Here is a 14,824-nt window from a genome sequence, read left to right as displayed (position 1 = left end):
AGGTTGCGCGCCCTCGTAAAGATGTACACTCTCAGAAACCCTGAGGAATGGCTCTAGTCTGTCCTGTACAGTCGCCGGGTGCGTATCAGGATGGAAAGAAAGCTCCCTGGCAAACTTGGCTGCACGGATGGTCCCACCTTGCTTGCTGAAAGCGTGGCGGACTCGAGCACTTGGTGATGAAGGAGATGGACGCCATCCTTCGGGAAGGATGGCAACTCAATTTAAGAAAACAAGCATACAGCCAGGCCAATAGAATACAGCCTGATAACTGGGGAACAGATTGAAGTTATTAAGGACTTTGTCGTCCTTGGATCCACAATCAATGCCCAGGGAAGCAGCTGTCAATAAGTCAATGTATTGTACTGGGCAAATCTGCTGCACAAGATTTCTTAAAAGTGTTCGAGAACAAAGACACGTTGAGAGCTGAGGAACACCTGACCCGAGCCATGGTGCCTTCAATCCCCTCACGCACAGGTGAAGGGTGGACACCCAATGGGGAGACCAAAGAGGGACCGAGGCATTTGAATTACTATGGAACACGCTGTAGACTGCCAAAATAGACTGTCTTGTAAGTACAGCTCGAGTGCTCCTTGGAAGTGAGGATCCGGCTCACATAGACCTTGGATGTGTTATCCAGAGAGACCAGTCCCTGGAGAAAGCCTACGTGCTTGCTAAGCTGGAGGGACAGCAACAAAGACCTTGGACGAGACGGGCTGACAAAAGTGGGCTCAACAACAGCGTGAGGGTGGCCCGGGACTGGACGGCATTTCACTCTGCTGTACGTGGGGGTCCCTGTGCGTCAAAGCCAAGTTGGCGGTGCCCAATAACAACATGAATCCACTCATCGACTGGAGGTGTGGTGTGGACTTGGATGCCGGGGTGGAATCGATACAATGGGGACAGGAAGAGGAAGAGTAGGAAGCAGAGGAGATGAGATGGGAGGAGGCCAGAGGGAGACTTTCCCGAACCCCCAAAAAGCCCAACTCACAACTGTGGAAAACTCAAACCTTTATTATTACCTGCCTAGAGCAGGGGATTAAAATTGACTCCAGCTAAATCCATATATTAGTGTAAAAATCTGTGTCTCTCCCCCAAAAAATGTACAAACCCTCCTATAAGTGATTATAGAAAAACCAATGTGGCAGCTACAATAGAGATGTCCAAACCCAGGGCCACAGGCCATTGCTCGCTCTTTGCCCCCTAACTTTTATTCCTCCTAGTATTTCTTCCAAAGAACTGTACAGACATAGAGAAGGTCTCGCTACAACATGGCAGGAGGAAAGTGGGGGGGAATGGGTCAGGGCTTCAGTCACCCCAGGTCCAGTGTTTCCAGGGATGGAGGATGGAGAAGATAGAGCTGTAGTGGGCACCGGGGCATGGCTGTCCCCTTCTGGTCCTCCTCATCCCTGCCCCCATCCTCAGCCAGTGAAGTCCAGTGCGTGACAGGAAAGAGAGAGGCTGGAGGGGCGGGCCAGAGCCATCTCTCCAAGAACCAGTGTTATCCAGTGGGGCCCCGGTGCCCCCTCGGGCCATGTCCAGTGTCTGCCCTGTGTTTGCTCCCACGCTCCCCGGAGGGGGAGCTGGAAGAGGTCAGAGAGGATCCCATCCACAGGGCCAGCTGGGTGGGTGGCCGTCTGGGGCGTCTAGGAGTGGAGATGGGGTTGGAACGGGAAGGAAGTGTGTCTGCCGGGGGACGCTGCTCCTTGGGCAGGCCAGCCCACCAGCAGCCACAGGATTGAGAGGTGCAGGGAGGGGGTGGGGGCAGGAGTGTCCTCATCTGTGTTTCCCCTGAATCCTCCCTGAGGGTGAGGCGGCTTGACGCCGGATTCACACCGCGTTGAGCGCGTCCTCCGCCAGGAATCGGTGCAGCTGGGCAAAGGGAGGCCGTTGCTCGGGCTCCCGGCTCCAGCACCCCAGCATTAGCTCGTACAGGCCCTGCGGGCAGGCAGGGGGCCGGGACAGGTATACCTGGATGGTGGCAGGGTGGGCGAGAGGCAGGGGGCAGACGTTCCTTAGTCAACAGGCTGACGGGCTCTGCCCTCCTAGGTCCCCCCACCGCCACCCACGCACCTCCCCGCCCCGGCCTTCTGACCTGCCGGCCTTGATCCCGGAAGAACTCCCCGGCGTTTTCGATGACTTGCTCGTCAGTGAGCTGCCCAAAGGGCTGTGCCCGGCAGAGCATCAGCACCTCCCACAGGGTGACCCCGAAGGCCCACACGTCACTTGCGGTCGTGAACTTCCCCTGGTGCACAGACAGGGTCACAAGGGCAGAGAAGGGATCAGGCCCTGAAGACCTTCCGCCCCGACCCACAAGGAGCATTTCCCCCACACCTCCCTAGCCCGGGAGCATCTCCCACAGCCACCCCACTTTCCCACCAAGGCTGCCACTGCCCGAGGGCTCCACACCCTCCAGGCTCAGCTCTTCCTTCTGCTGCCTTTCCTTCCTCTCTCCTCATCCCCCGACCCGAGTCGTGCCCTCTGCCTCCTGACCCAGCCCCTTCCATCTGGGCATCCTCTTCCCGGTAGCCCTCTTGCTCCCTGCACCCTGACTTCATCCCCTGTCTTAGCTCGGGGAATGGCTCTCTGAGTCAGAGGGAACCTGCCAGGCTGAACCACACTAGACAGACGGACAAATGCAGACAGAGAAGGAGAATGACTGGAGGGGGCCCCATGCTCTCCAGAAAAGCCGCCCCGGGCCCCCTTCCTCGCGCCTCACCATGAGGATGCACTCCCAGGCCATCCACCGGATGGGCAGCACCGCCCGGCCCTGCACACGGTAATAGTCCCCGGCATAGAGGTTCCGGCTCATGCCGAAGTCAGCGATTTTGATAGTGAAGTTCTCCCCAACGAGGCAGTTCCTCGTGGCCAGGTCCCGATGCACAAAGTTGAGTGTGGCCAGGTAGCACATGCCCGAGGCAATCTGGGCCGCCACGTGCAGCAGCATCGGGTAGCTGAGGGAGGGTGACAACAGAGAGGCCTTGTAGGGGCACTGGCTCCTCCTGCTTCACAGAGGGCCATCAAGGCAGGAAAGAGGCCCACGAGTGGAGATGGGTTGCCCCTGGACACGGGCTGCTACTCTATTGAGGCCAGGTGCCCGGTTCCCATCTAACTCCACCACCACCCACCCACCCTTGACTTGTGTGACCCTGGGGAACTCCATCTCATGATGCTTCCCAGTCTGAACTCAAAGAGAGTGCGGACGAGGGGGGCCGGCCCTAGGCCTTCCCCAGCCCCACTGCCCCATCTCCAGCTTTCTGTCCCCCAAGTTCCCAGGTCAGCATGGCTCCATCTTCCTCACCCTGGGGTCCTCCTGCAGCCCCCACCTGCCTCTCCCCATACCGTCCCCTCATCCTCTCCCGACTTGGGCAGATCTCTTTAGGGGGGGGCGGCTGGGGGAGGCCCAGCCCTGAGTAGGCGGGTTACCTGATGGTGGGCCCCTGGGCAGCCCCCGCGGCTGCCTTGTCCTCCAGGTGGCGGGTACTGAGGAACTGGTTCAGGTCACCGTTCTCCATGTAGTCCGTGATCATACAGAGAGGGTCGTCTTGCACGCACACTCCCAGGAGCCGGACGATGTTGGGGTCCTTCAGCCGTGACATGATCTTCACCTCCTTCAGAAAATCGTTCCTGGGGGAGCAGGAAGAGGTGGGTGGAGAAGAAGGCCACCCATGGGTTGACCCGCGCCCCCCCCTCCTGCTCACAGTGACCCAGCCACCCCAAGCCGCAGCAGCCCTGTTGGATCTGCAGTCCCCTCTCCCAGTCCCTGCCTGTCCTCTGGGATTTTCCACCACGTTTTGCTCTTGGGGCGCCCCTCCCCTCCCCGCCTGGCTCCTCACCTGGCATTCTTAGTGGCATCTGGCCGCAGGATTTTGACAGCCACCAGCAAGGGGTGGTCCTTGCGCACATTCAGGGGGAAATCCAGGCTGACCAGATCTTGAGGGCTCTCGACCTCGCACAGGTGCACCTGGGGAAAGCAGGTCAACAGGGAGACACCGTCACAGGTCCGGGGCGGCATTTGGACATGGGGGAGGGGCAGGCCTGGTGACGGAGCCCCAGCCGGGCTGGCCAGGGACCCATCTCACCTCCCCAAACTGGCCCTCGCCGAGCTTCTCCTTGAAACGGAGGCGAGACCTGGGGAAATCCACTCTGGGGGGCCCTTCCCCAGCTGCCCCCGGGGGCAGTGCAGGCACAGCGTAAGTGTTGCCCCCAGTGACGCCCTGCAGTGTGACAATGTCCGCTTCGGCATAATGGGGGACGCTGTTCTGGGGAGGCGGGGGCAGAAGCGGGGCGCACGGCTTCTCCGGCTCCATGTAGTCCCCGCTGCAGGCTGGAGGGTGAGGGGAGAGAAGAGAGGAGGGCCCGTCAGGCAAAGCGCCACAGCTGGAGAGCCGCACATCGCCCCTGTACGTGTCCCAGAGGCCCGTCTCCGAGCTGGTCCTCACAGTGCCCTCCCTGGCTGCACGGGAGGAGGGCTAGCCACTCCTGAGCATCCCAGGGCAATAGAGGCGGCCGAGCAGACTGTCGCTGCGGCATCTCCTTCTCGGGATGCCCAGGAAGGAGACTCTTGGCTGGAAACAGAACACTTGGACTCTCCTCCAGAAGGAAGGGCCCAGCCACCCAGGGGCCCTCCACTTTCCAACCCCGCCCACCCCTCCTCCCTAACTCTCTTCCCTTCCCTCAGCATTTCTGCCCCCCGACTGGGAGCCAGGCTCGTGCCACGTGGTTCCTGCCACCCTCCTTATGGCGCCACACCAAGGAGCTCCCAGACAAGCAAGACAGGAGCACACAGAGAGGAGTGGGAACAGTCCCTTAAGGAGTCTACACACAGAGGCGAGGAGGCCGAGCCGGGCCTCTAGCTCTGCAGAAAGGAAAACAACAAGCAAGGTGACACGGAGGAGCAGGAGGAGGAGGAGGAGGAGCAGATGGGGACCGGGCAGGGGCGTGAACCTTCACCTCTGGGACTGCAGAGAGAAGACACGCGGGGGGAAGGGGGCAAGCGCCCAGGGTGAGAGGCCCTCCTCCTGGAAGCTCTAGAGAGAGGGGAGAATAAAGGAGGGGTTACAAGACAGCGGGGGCCACCGTAGCAACCTCCTCGCTGGCTCTGGAGAGCTGAAGAGATGGGGTGGAAGAGGAGGGGGTGCAGGAGCTGAGACCCAGAAGGCTGTCTATTCCTAGGTTCAAGGGAGAGCCGTCTTTCCGAAGGAGCAAGAGGCGGCAGAGCAGAAGCTAAGGGCAGGGAGCATCCTCCTTGGGAGCTGAGGGGAGTGGGAGAGGCTCTGGGCCAGGAAAGAGGGAGTGCAAGGTGTGAGGGCTGTCCCTGCCCCATGGGGGTCTGGGGAGTCTGGGAGAGCCCAGGGGCAGAGGGGCTTACCCTGGGTGTTGGTGGGTTTGGCCCAGGCGGGTGTGGGGGGGCCCGGGCCTCGAGGGGGACGGGCGTAAGTGGCCAGAAGGAGGCGGTAAGCCGGATTGGAGAGCAGCAGCGCTGTCGGGAGAAGGAGGGCGGGGGAGACACGGGGAAGGGGTGAGACTCAAGGCTGGACAGACAGGGAGATCCCAAATAGGGCAAGACCAGGATGGATGGGGACAGCAAGGGCCTGGAGAGTGAGGGACAGCTGCCTGGACAATGGACAGGAGGATGGCTCAATGGAGGAAGGAGCGAAGGATAGATCGATAGTGTGTGGATGACAACCGGATACGTGTCTGTGTGGGTGGGTGGGTGAAGAATGGATGGAAGAGTACATGGATGGACGATGGATGATGAGTGGGCACATCTGTCTCCAGATGGATGGGCAGATGATGGATGGACGGGTACCTAGAAGGATGGTCAGATGGTCAGCCATAAGAAACATGGTGATTCTAGGAGAAAGGGAGTGGGGGGCCAGGGAGACACAATGAGAGAGTCCTGGAGAGAAGAGGAAGAGCTGTACGTGGGACACAGGGACGAGATAAGGCTAAGGAGGATTATGGGGACTACATGGGGAATGCTTGGTAATACGGTGGTCATATGGCAGGGGCAGGGAATAATCTAGAGGGTGGCCAGGGCCACAGAAAGAGGAAAATGAGTTGAAACTGGGAAGGGCAGGAGAAGAAGGGGATGGGAAAGAGAAGAACCAGGATACGAGAAGAAAACAGGCCGACGGAGAAGACAGGGGAGTGGGACTGGAACAGGGCAGGTCTTACCAGAGCCAGCGGGGGCAGAGTGGGGTGGATTCCCACGAGGCCGAGGCTCCTGGTAAGGAGGTGGCTCTCGGGAGCCTGGGCGGTTGTTGATGAGGATGGTGTCCCCAGGGACGGAGAGATGAACCGTCAGCTCCTCTTCCAACACCCGGCGCTCCGCCTTGGCATGTGGAGTGGAAATGTTGGGTACGGCTTCTGCTTCTGCTCGGCCCACACCTCCCAGCCGCCACCATGGCCTCCCTGTGGACAACCCTCCTGCAGCTTCCTCGTGGCACCTGCTGCGTGTCCCGCAGGGAGCCAAAGCCCCAGAGCATTTGCATAACTTGTCCCACAAGGGCTTTCCAACCCCAATCTGGCCTGTCCATCGTTATCCACCTTAAGTGTCAAGACCAGTGGACTGTCGCCCAGAAAACATGCGCCTGGACTGCGCCAGACGTCTTCTGGTTCCCTTGTCTCCCACTCTGTGTCCTTCCCCACCCCGCATCTGCCCCAAGAGGCTGATCCCCATGGACTGCGTTCAGCTGGCGTTTGGAGGAAGGTAGGAAGTGAGGCTGGGTTCCCCAAGCTGCTCCTGGAGGAGTGGACTTGGGTTGGCGGCAGCCCCGCACCAAAGCCCCAACCCTCCTCCAGCAGCCTTCTCCTCTTGCCACCCCGGCACACGCAGGCATGTGTGTGGCACGTGCCTGGCCTTGAGCACGGCATATTCCTTGTGACTGCCCCACACCATGCCTGCTCCTTCATACGTGGTCTCTTTATTCAACCCTCCACTGAGGATCCTGATTGGACAGAGCGCTGGGTCCCAGGCGGGGTCTGACTAACATAGGGAGGAAGCCCTAACACTGGTCCAGCCCTCCTCGCTCCGAGCCCGCCCACCTTGCTGAGAAGCCTGCGCCAGTGTAGCCGCCAGAGCATGAGGGCGATGATGAGCAGCAGCAACAGGATGATGGCCACCAGGCAGCCGATGAGGATGGCCGTCGGGCTCCCCTCCGCCTTGGCCACGGGCTGCTGGCCCCTGGGCTCCAGCTCTGATGGACACAGAGGGGTCAGAATCGCAGGCAGCTCCCCACCCAGCTTGAGTCGGGGGAGCTTGGGGAGGAGGGGCCCACTGAATGCTCACCGAGGCTGCTGAAGTTGGTGGGCGGTGGGCCCGGGGGCCACCAGGGAGCGGGTGGGTAGGTGCCTCCCAGAGCTGGGGATGAGTCATTCACAACATCTGGGGTGAAGAGAGAGGGGAAAGGAGTCAGCTAATGAGATGAACTAGCTGCCATTGGGTCGGCGTAGACTCAGCGACCCAGCTGCACGGAACAGAACGGAACCGCCCACCCACCCCCACCCCACCCCCGTGGGTTTCCAAGACTGTAACTCTTTAGGAGAGTCGAAAGCCTCATCTTTCTCCCACAGAGAAGCTGCTGGTTTCGAACTGCCGGCCTTGTGGTTAGTGATCCAATGTGAATCCACTACGCCACCAGGGCTCCACCCCAGGGGATTAAAGAGGGACCCATTTGGTGGAGGCCTTTGGAATCGAGTTGGTGGGTCAGGCAGTGGGGCTGGGGTGGTGTTCGATCTATGTAGGTGAGCAGCCGGACAGCAACCAGTCAGAAGTGTGGGAGAGGTCAGAGTCCCAGGGGCCTCCTGGTGTGCCAGCTGTCAACTCCCATAAAACCAAGTCAAGGACACTGTTGTCATATGACAAACCTTTCCGGGAACTGACAGCAGAGCAACGGGGGAGTTTGAACCACCAACCTTGTGGCTTATGGGGAGGGGGTGGGCTCCTGCAGTGCAGAGGATCAGGAAGCTTAGGGAAGAGGCCATTTCCCAAGCGGGAGCAGGAGTGTTTCAGTATTTCAATAAGCACTGCTATCCAGATGGGCAGGGAGGGGAAGGGCGGGATTTGATTGGGGCACCCAGGCATGGCTATGGGGCACTAGCAGTCGACCCTCGGGCGGGGCCTGCGCGTGGCCCGAAGGCTCACCTGAAGTGAAAGTGATCTCACTAACGAGCAGCCAGGGCCCCGCGAAGAAGAAGCAGCACTGCAGAAAGCGGCCCACGCGGCCACCCAGGGGTATCAAGACGGCCCGGGCCCTGGGGTCCCCCAGGCTGCCGCCCAGGGCATGGCGCACGGGTTCCCCCTCCCAGGCCATGGCTGGGCCCCGCTTGAAGCGACACTCCACCCCGCCAGGCAGACGGGCGCCCAGCGTGTGCATGTTGTTGCAGTGGACCTGCGGGGGCAGACAGGAGGGGCACCAAGTCAAGGCCAGGAGCGCCCAGTGGGCACCCACCTGGGCCTCAGAGCCCCCCTCTGAGAAGCCGGATGGTTCACCTGCATGGCCTGGAAGGCCCTCAGTCTGTCGAACTCAAATTCCATCTCCACAGAGCCGCTGGGGAAGCTGTGGTTGTTCCAGCCCACAAAATCATAGCCTGGCCAGACACGCAGCTCCTGGCTCTTCCGAAAATCATCCAGCCCCACCACGCCGTCCGCCAGCTGGCCCAGTCCCCCGTACTGCAGCCTGGCCCGAGGAGACAGAGGAGGGGGAGGTCGGGAGAGGAGGGGGACCTTTCTGGTGACACAGACACACAGGGTGGCCTGGCCCCAGCCAGAGGCCCTGTTCCCGCCCCAGCACCATCACGGGTACCATGCAGAGGGCACCAATCTAGGGGGCGGCATCCATCTAAGACCAATCTATGATGTCTGGCGCACTCACTTCCCATAGATGTGTCCGAGCGCACACCCACTGCATGGGGTCCATTCTGACCCAGAGCCACCCTCTAGGACAGTGGGTCTCCACCTGCCTCATGCCGCGACCCTTTCATACACTTCCTCATGTGGTGGGGACCCCCAACCATAACATTATTTGCATTGCTACTTCATCACTGTCATGTTGCTACTGTTGTGAATCATCGTGTAAAGATCTGATAGGCAAGATGTATGTTCATTGTTACAAATTGAACATCATTAAACATAATTAGAGGATACTGATGAACCACAAAACATAGGTAATTATATCTTGTGAAATAGTTATGTTTTTCTGATGGTCTTTGGTGACCCCTGTGAAAGGGTCATTCAAGCCCCAAAGGGGTCGAGACCCACAGTTGAGGACCGCTGCTCCAGGACACGGTAGAACTGCCCTGTGGGTTTCCGAGGCTGTAACTCTTTATAGGAGTGTAGAGAGCTTTGCCTTTCTCCCATGTCTTAGGGAAGGGGCACCTTTTTCTAATTGGGCACAAAGGTATTATATGGGCGAGTGATGACTTGACATTCCTGTGTCTGTCCCTGAAGGCCCAGGAAGGCCATCCCCCCTCCCAGTGTGCCCATGGCATGGTGCAGGCCCCCCTCCCCTCACTCCGCCTCCCGCCCGCCCTGGCCCCTGTCTTCCTGCAGGGCTGCTCCGCTCACCCGCCGACGGTGTGTCCATCGTAGGTGGAATCGTTGAAGTACACGGCCTCAGAGAGGTACATGGTCTGCCCCACAGGGGCTGTGTAAGACAGGAGCCCGTCTGGGCAGGGTGGGAAGAGGGTGTTAGCAGATGGGGGGGACCTCTGCCCTCCACCCTGCATTCTCTTCCTCGCACCCACATGGGTCCTCTGCCGTGAGGAGGCCACATAGGCCACTCAGCTCTTCCCTCAGGTGACTGACTGCCTCCCACCAGAAGGGGTCTTAGATGTCTATCTTTCCACCCCCCACCCCACTGTCCCCAGAAGAGGATTCTCAGGGGTGCTGCGTGACTCACCGCTCCAGAGACAGCCATACAGCTCCACCCGCAGGCAGACGCTCATGACCCGGTCAGCCCGGGGATAGAAGCGAACCAGTCGGGCCACCATCGGGGGGCCCAGGTCCTTCAGTACCACACCTCCGGGATCCTCGTTCCCCGAGATCACCTGTGGGCCAGGAAACAGGGGAAGGGCACTGGGATGGGATCTATCGCCCCCGTCACCTCCTTGGTCAGCTGACATAGCAGCCAGCAAGAACACAGTGGCACCGTGCAGACAGGGCCGTGGGCCAGCGCCAATTCTGACTCCACCCCGTGAGCCCTGTCGGCAATCTTATCCCTCCAGTGTCAGCTCCCTCCTCTCCTCTGGCCTGGCTCCAGCCATGGCTCTCAAAGCTGCCCGTCCCTGGTGAGCTCAGCATTCTACTCAATGCCTCCCTCCCTCCCTCGTGGCTCAGCAGCCCAGCTCTGGCAGGCCCTACCCCTGCCACCCCCTCCCCTCTGGTCATTCAACGGTCCCCCTCTGTGCCAGGCATGGTCCCAGGGTGACCAGCAGGCACAGTCCCCTCCCCCATAGGACTTTGATTCCAGGTGAAGCCGTCAGGGAAGAACAAGCAGCCGAGGAGGGGACAGGGCATGGGGGCCCAGGGCTCAGAAGAGGCTCTCTGGGGGATGAGCTCTGGGGCAATTGTGGGTGGAAGGAGGGAGAGCGTGCTCATGGGGGAGGAGCCTTCCAGGAACCAGAAGAGCAAGTGAAAATGCTGCAGGCTGTGGGATGAGTCCTGACCTGTTTCAGGAACTGAGACAATACTAGTGGGGTCAGGGAGAAGCAAGAACCCTCTCCCTCAACCTCACCCCCACCCCCACCCCAGAAGAGGCGGGTGGAGTCGTCTGAGCAGGGCACCACACTAGGGACTTGTAGAGGAAGTGGGACATCTTTGAGCCCGGGGCTGTGGAGGTGGAAGGAGAAGTAGGGGGACACCGCTGGACTGAGGTTTGGTGTGCATTGGGGAGAGAGAGAGAAAGAGGTACTGGAGCTAGCATCTTAGTTCAGGGCCTGAGCAACTGGGCAAAAGATGTTGCTATTTTCTGGGCTGGATGATGCTGGGAGGAGCCGGTTTGGGATGGGTGGAACTCAAGTGCGGCTGGGGAAGTTAACGGGTGTGTTCAGGATGTCATGAGATGCCCAGGTGGCGAGGTCCGGAAGGTGGGCAGGTCTGCGGTCCAGGATGACCTTTGGGGCAGGTGCCTGGGCTGGGGGTTGGTGGGTGCTGGGGTGTTGTCAGGGTTCCAGAGGCAAGCAGAAGAGCTGGGGGGCCTGCCTGCCTTGGGCTCTGCCCCGGCAACCTCACCTCCTGGCCCCAGCGATCCCTCCAGTCCATCCAGCGGTGGCCGTCTCGTGAGTAACGCAGCCGGTAGCTGGGGGAGAACTCCTTGCCCAGACCCCCAGCGTGTCGCCCCTGGGTGCCCACAAGAGCGATCAGGTGCAGCCGTTGGAGATCCACCTGCAAGTACTCCTCCTCCTTGGGAAACACCGGCTGGGCGGGGCACCATGCCCCATCGCCGTCACTGCTCTCCAGCCTGCAAGGAGAAGAGGCCATCAGGAATCTCTGGCCCTCTCTTGGCCCCCCGCCCCATGGACTGCAGAGGAGCCCAGGCGGGGCAGTGGGTTTTGCACCAGCTTCTCCACAGGAGACAGATGAGGCTTCCTGTTTCCGTACAGATGTGCAGCCCTGGAAACCCACAGGGGCAGTTCGGCTCTGTCCTTGAAGGGTGGAGATGAGTTAATGACTGCAGGGGGGTTATTGGTAGAGGGCCTCTCATGAGCTTTCTGACTTGGGTAGAAAGGGGTTGGAAGGGGAGGCAGAGGCCCCAGGAGCTCCCTCCGGGGCAGCCCAGGTGTGCCAGGTACCTGCTGTGGCGGGCAGCGGTGGAGTCTGACCAGGAGCTGGAGGCTGAGATGTCACCATCAGGGATAGTCCGGTCCTGCATGCCCAGGGCATAGCGGCACTTGGCTGGGTGAAGAGAGACATATGGCATGTCAAGGGCCCCCACCCTCTGCCTCCCCACCCCCAGCTCTCATGGCCCCAGGATCCGAGCTCCTCACCGGGGTCAAAGTGCCCCTTCATGTCAGCGTCTCCAGTCACCCCCAGGAGCACCAAGAGGAGAGATGTGAGGGCCCAAGGCCCCATAGCGCCTGATCCCAGGGGGGCCTAAGGTGGCGGCGGCAGCATTTCTGCAGGGAGCAAAATGGGGGGTGGGGTCAGTTAAGGGGTGAGCAGGGAGAGTGGGTCCCCAGCCCTAGCAACAGAGACAGAATGGGTGGCTTCGGGGATGACAACAGCAGTATTTAACAGCATCAGCTGCGCTTGTAGAAACTCCCCGTGTGCCAGACACTGCGCTAGCCCCTGAAATAGAAACCATAATTTAATCTTCCCAGGCACCTTACAAGGGATACGATTACTATCCACATTTATCCCAGGAGGACGACGGGGCATAGATGGGGGGAAATAACGTGTTTACAGCCACCGCCCACATCAAGGAAGGGCTCGTGTAAAGCAAAGTACCCCAGACACCCGAAGACAAGGACTTCATGACACATCCCAACAGTAAACATTTCTAACAGAGCTGACTGAGAAGGAATTCATCATTCTAACAACTCTAACAAGCTAAGGGTTCTCACAAATGTACCCACAAATGTGGGTACAAACGGCCCCACAGAGGAAGGGCTAAAAAACTGGGATCGGCACACAACCCCTCAACAGACTGTTTGCTCTGTCTACTCAAAGTCATTCCAATCAGGGGTAGGGGGGCATTTTATACTAAATACTGTTTAAGGTTGTTACACCTAGAGCAGCGGTTCTAAACCTTCCTAATGACCCTTTCATACATCTCCTCATGCGGTGGGGACCCCCTCCAACCGTAACATTATTTTCGTTACTACTTCTTCACTGTCATTTTGCTACTGTGATGAATCGGGTTGTTTGACCCCCCCCCCCAAAGGGGTCGCGAGCCACAGGTTGAGAACCACGGACCTTGAGCAAGAACCCGGGTGGCATAGTGGGTCACGTCCTGGACTGCTAACCACCAGGGCAGCAGAGAGGAGAAAGATAAACCTGTCTGCTCCCGTACAGACTGACAGTCTCAGAAACCCTATAGAGCAGCGGTCCTCAACCTGGGGGTCAAACGACCCTTTCACAGGAGTCATATTTCCAATGGTCTTAGGCTCTGAGACACCCGTCCTCTATTCATCTCCAGACGGGTGTGCCCGCATACAGGGCCACCACAGCATGAGGAACGTATTAAAGGATCGCGCATTAGGAAGGTCGAGAACCCCTGCTCTACAGGTGTATAGGTTCACTGAGACAGAATCGACACTGTGGTTCCATTTGGTAACACCAACAGGTGGTTAAGAAGGCTTGGTGACAGAAATGTGCAGTGCTAGCATTCCCGTGGCATCGTGTTTACGTGTTGGGCAGCTAACCGCAAGGCCAGTAGTTCAAAACCACCAGCTGCTCCAAGGGAGAAAGTCAGCGCTTTCTACTCCCATAAAGGGTGCCAGTCTCGGAAACCCACAGGGGCAGTTCTACCTGTCCTGTAGGGTTGCTTTGAGCCGGCACCCACTCGATGGCAGTGAGCTTGGTTCTAGAGTTTTATCACTTATTTGGAAAGCAATCGAGTCATATCTGCATTGATTTAAAATGTACATCCCCGTATGAGCCCCTAATAAAATGTTTAAAAAAAAAAAAAAAAAAAAAAAAGAAGATCCGTGGTTACCAGGGGCTGAAAAGAGGGGGAGTAAGGAGTTCTTTGTTTTTAAATAAAGGAAAATCTAATTTTTTAAAAAAAAAAAAAAAAAAAAAAAAAAAATGTACATCCCCTTCAACCCAAGATTCCTCCCTCTAGTTCTCTAACCCCAAAGTGGTGACTGAGGCACCAGGTTATGAGAATGTGTGTGAAAAACAAAACAAAACAAATCCCCCCCCCAAAAAACAAAACTAAACAAAACCCCCCACCAAGTTGTCATCAAGTTAAGTCCAACCTGTGTCCAACCCCAAGGGTGTCGGGGAACTGCACATCCTGGGCTTTGGGGTGGCTAGTTGTTCACACATGGATCGTCAGGTCTTTTTTGCTCAACATGAGATTTATTTTGTGAAACAATACAAGCGATTATAAATCCCCATATACTGTTTGATTAAGTGCAAGCGGGTACAGGCATGTCATCTCTCTACACAGTGGCACTTCTGGTCCTTTGCCTTGAGCTGGCGCACAAGAAATGATCAAGACGGGTGAACAGCACAGCTGGACTCTCGGCAGGGCAGCCAGGCCTCACCATGAGAAAGATGAGCACACGGAATGCTGGCGAGCTCAAGCAATTGAAGTCACACGTTCTGATTGTGCAATTAAAGTAATCCAACAAGGTCTCGAATATATTTATCGATACATTAACTTCGGAAAAATCATGTTCAGGCAAGGTGCTGTTGTTTTTCTAAAACACACAAGCAAACAGAAAACACCGTTCGCCCTGTCCAGAGATGTAAATTAGCGAAAGTGACCTAAGGTAATTTTGATGTCTAATGTGGCTTTAAAAAAAAAAAAAGGAATTATTTACTCCTGAAAGCAAATTACACAATTAGAGGGAGCCTCCAAAACACGTTAACGTTCTGCCAGGACTCTTTTCCAAGGCACCCGCAGGTGGTCCTGAATCCCCTCTCTGTCAGTTACCCACTGAGGGCATTCACCATCTCGCCAAGCCTAGCGGTGACCTACTTCCCTCTAAAAACCAACCATTGAAAACAGGTCCATGGACTATTAGGCAGCTATGAAAAAACATCAGAAAACAGTTTAGCAAGAAATTGCAGACCCCCCCAACTACCAGAACCCCAATTCTGCCTTGCAGACCTGGTTAGACCAGATGATGCACAGCAGTACAGATGGGAATT

At 57.9% G+C, this 14,824-nt stretch overlaps 1 protein-coding gene across 8 annotated transcripts in view; it reads right to left on the bottom strand.

Moving 5' to 3' along the window:
* Positions 1–991: 991 nt before the first annotated feature.
* Positions 992–14,824, bottom strand: part of DDR1 (discoidin domain receptor tyrosine kinase 1) — a 24,574-nt gene continuing 10,741 nt past the window's right edge. For 6 of the 8 annotated variants that reach the window (XM_045292426.1, XM_004711780.2, XM_045292430.1 and 3 more), the window contains exons 2-18: positions 11,989–12,117; positions 11,794–11,896; positions 11,234–11,462; positions 9,903–10,050; positions 9,569–9,668; positions 8,495–8,681; positions 8,147–8,393; positions 7,292–7,387; positions 7,048–7,199; positions 6,178–6,334; positions 5,369–5,479; positions 4,080–4,324; positions 3,834–3,961; positions 3,424–3,624; positions 2,717–2,951; positions 2,093–2,242; positions 992–1,968 (exon numbers count right to left, since the gene is read on the bottom strand). In XM_045292426.1, the coding sequence (XP_045148361.1) occupies positions 1,828–1,968; positions 2,093–2,242; positions 2,717–2,951; positions 3,424–3,624; positions 3,834–3,961; positions 4,080–4,324; positions 5,369–5,479; positions 6,178–6,334; positions 7,048–7,199; positions 7,292–7,387; positions 8,147–8,393; positions 8,495–8,681; positions 9,569–9,668; positions 9,903–10,050; positions 11,234–11,462; positions 11,794–11,896; positions 11,989–12,073 (2,715 nt within the window). In that variant the 5' untranslated portion in view covers positions 12,074–12,117 and the 3' untranslated portion in view covers positions 992–1,827. Of the gene's footprint in view, positions 1,969–2,092; positions 2,243–2,716; positions 2,952–3,423; positions 3,625–3,833; positions 3,962–4,079; positions 4,325–4,712; positions 5,028–5,368; positions 5,480–6,177; positions 6,335–7,047; positions 7,200–7,291; positions 7,388–8,146; positions 8,394–8,494; positions 8,682–9,568; positions 9,669–9,902; positions 10,051–11,233; positions 11,463–11,793; positions 11,897–11,988; positions 12,118–14,824 lie in introns of those variants that run through there. The other 2 variants (XM_045292432.1, XM_045292433.1) reach the window with 2 other exon arrangements.

This window comes from Echinops telfairi, unplaced genomic scaffold (assembly GCF_000313985.2).
Source record: "Echinops telfairi isolate 266 unplaced genomic scaffold, ASM31398v2 ScPeMD7_655;HRSCAF=1070, whole genome shotgun sequence".
Classification (NCBI taxonomy): Eukaryota; Metazoa; Chordata; class Mammalia; order Afrosoricida; family Tenrecidae; genus Echinops; species Echinops telfairi.
The sequence above is the reverse complement of the archived record's forward strand: the minus strand, read 5'-3'. Positions and strand labels throughout refer to the sequence as shown.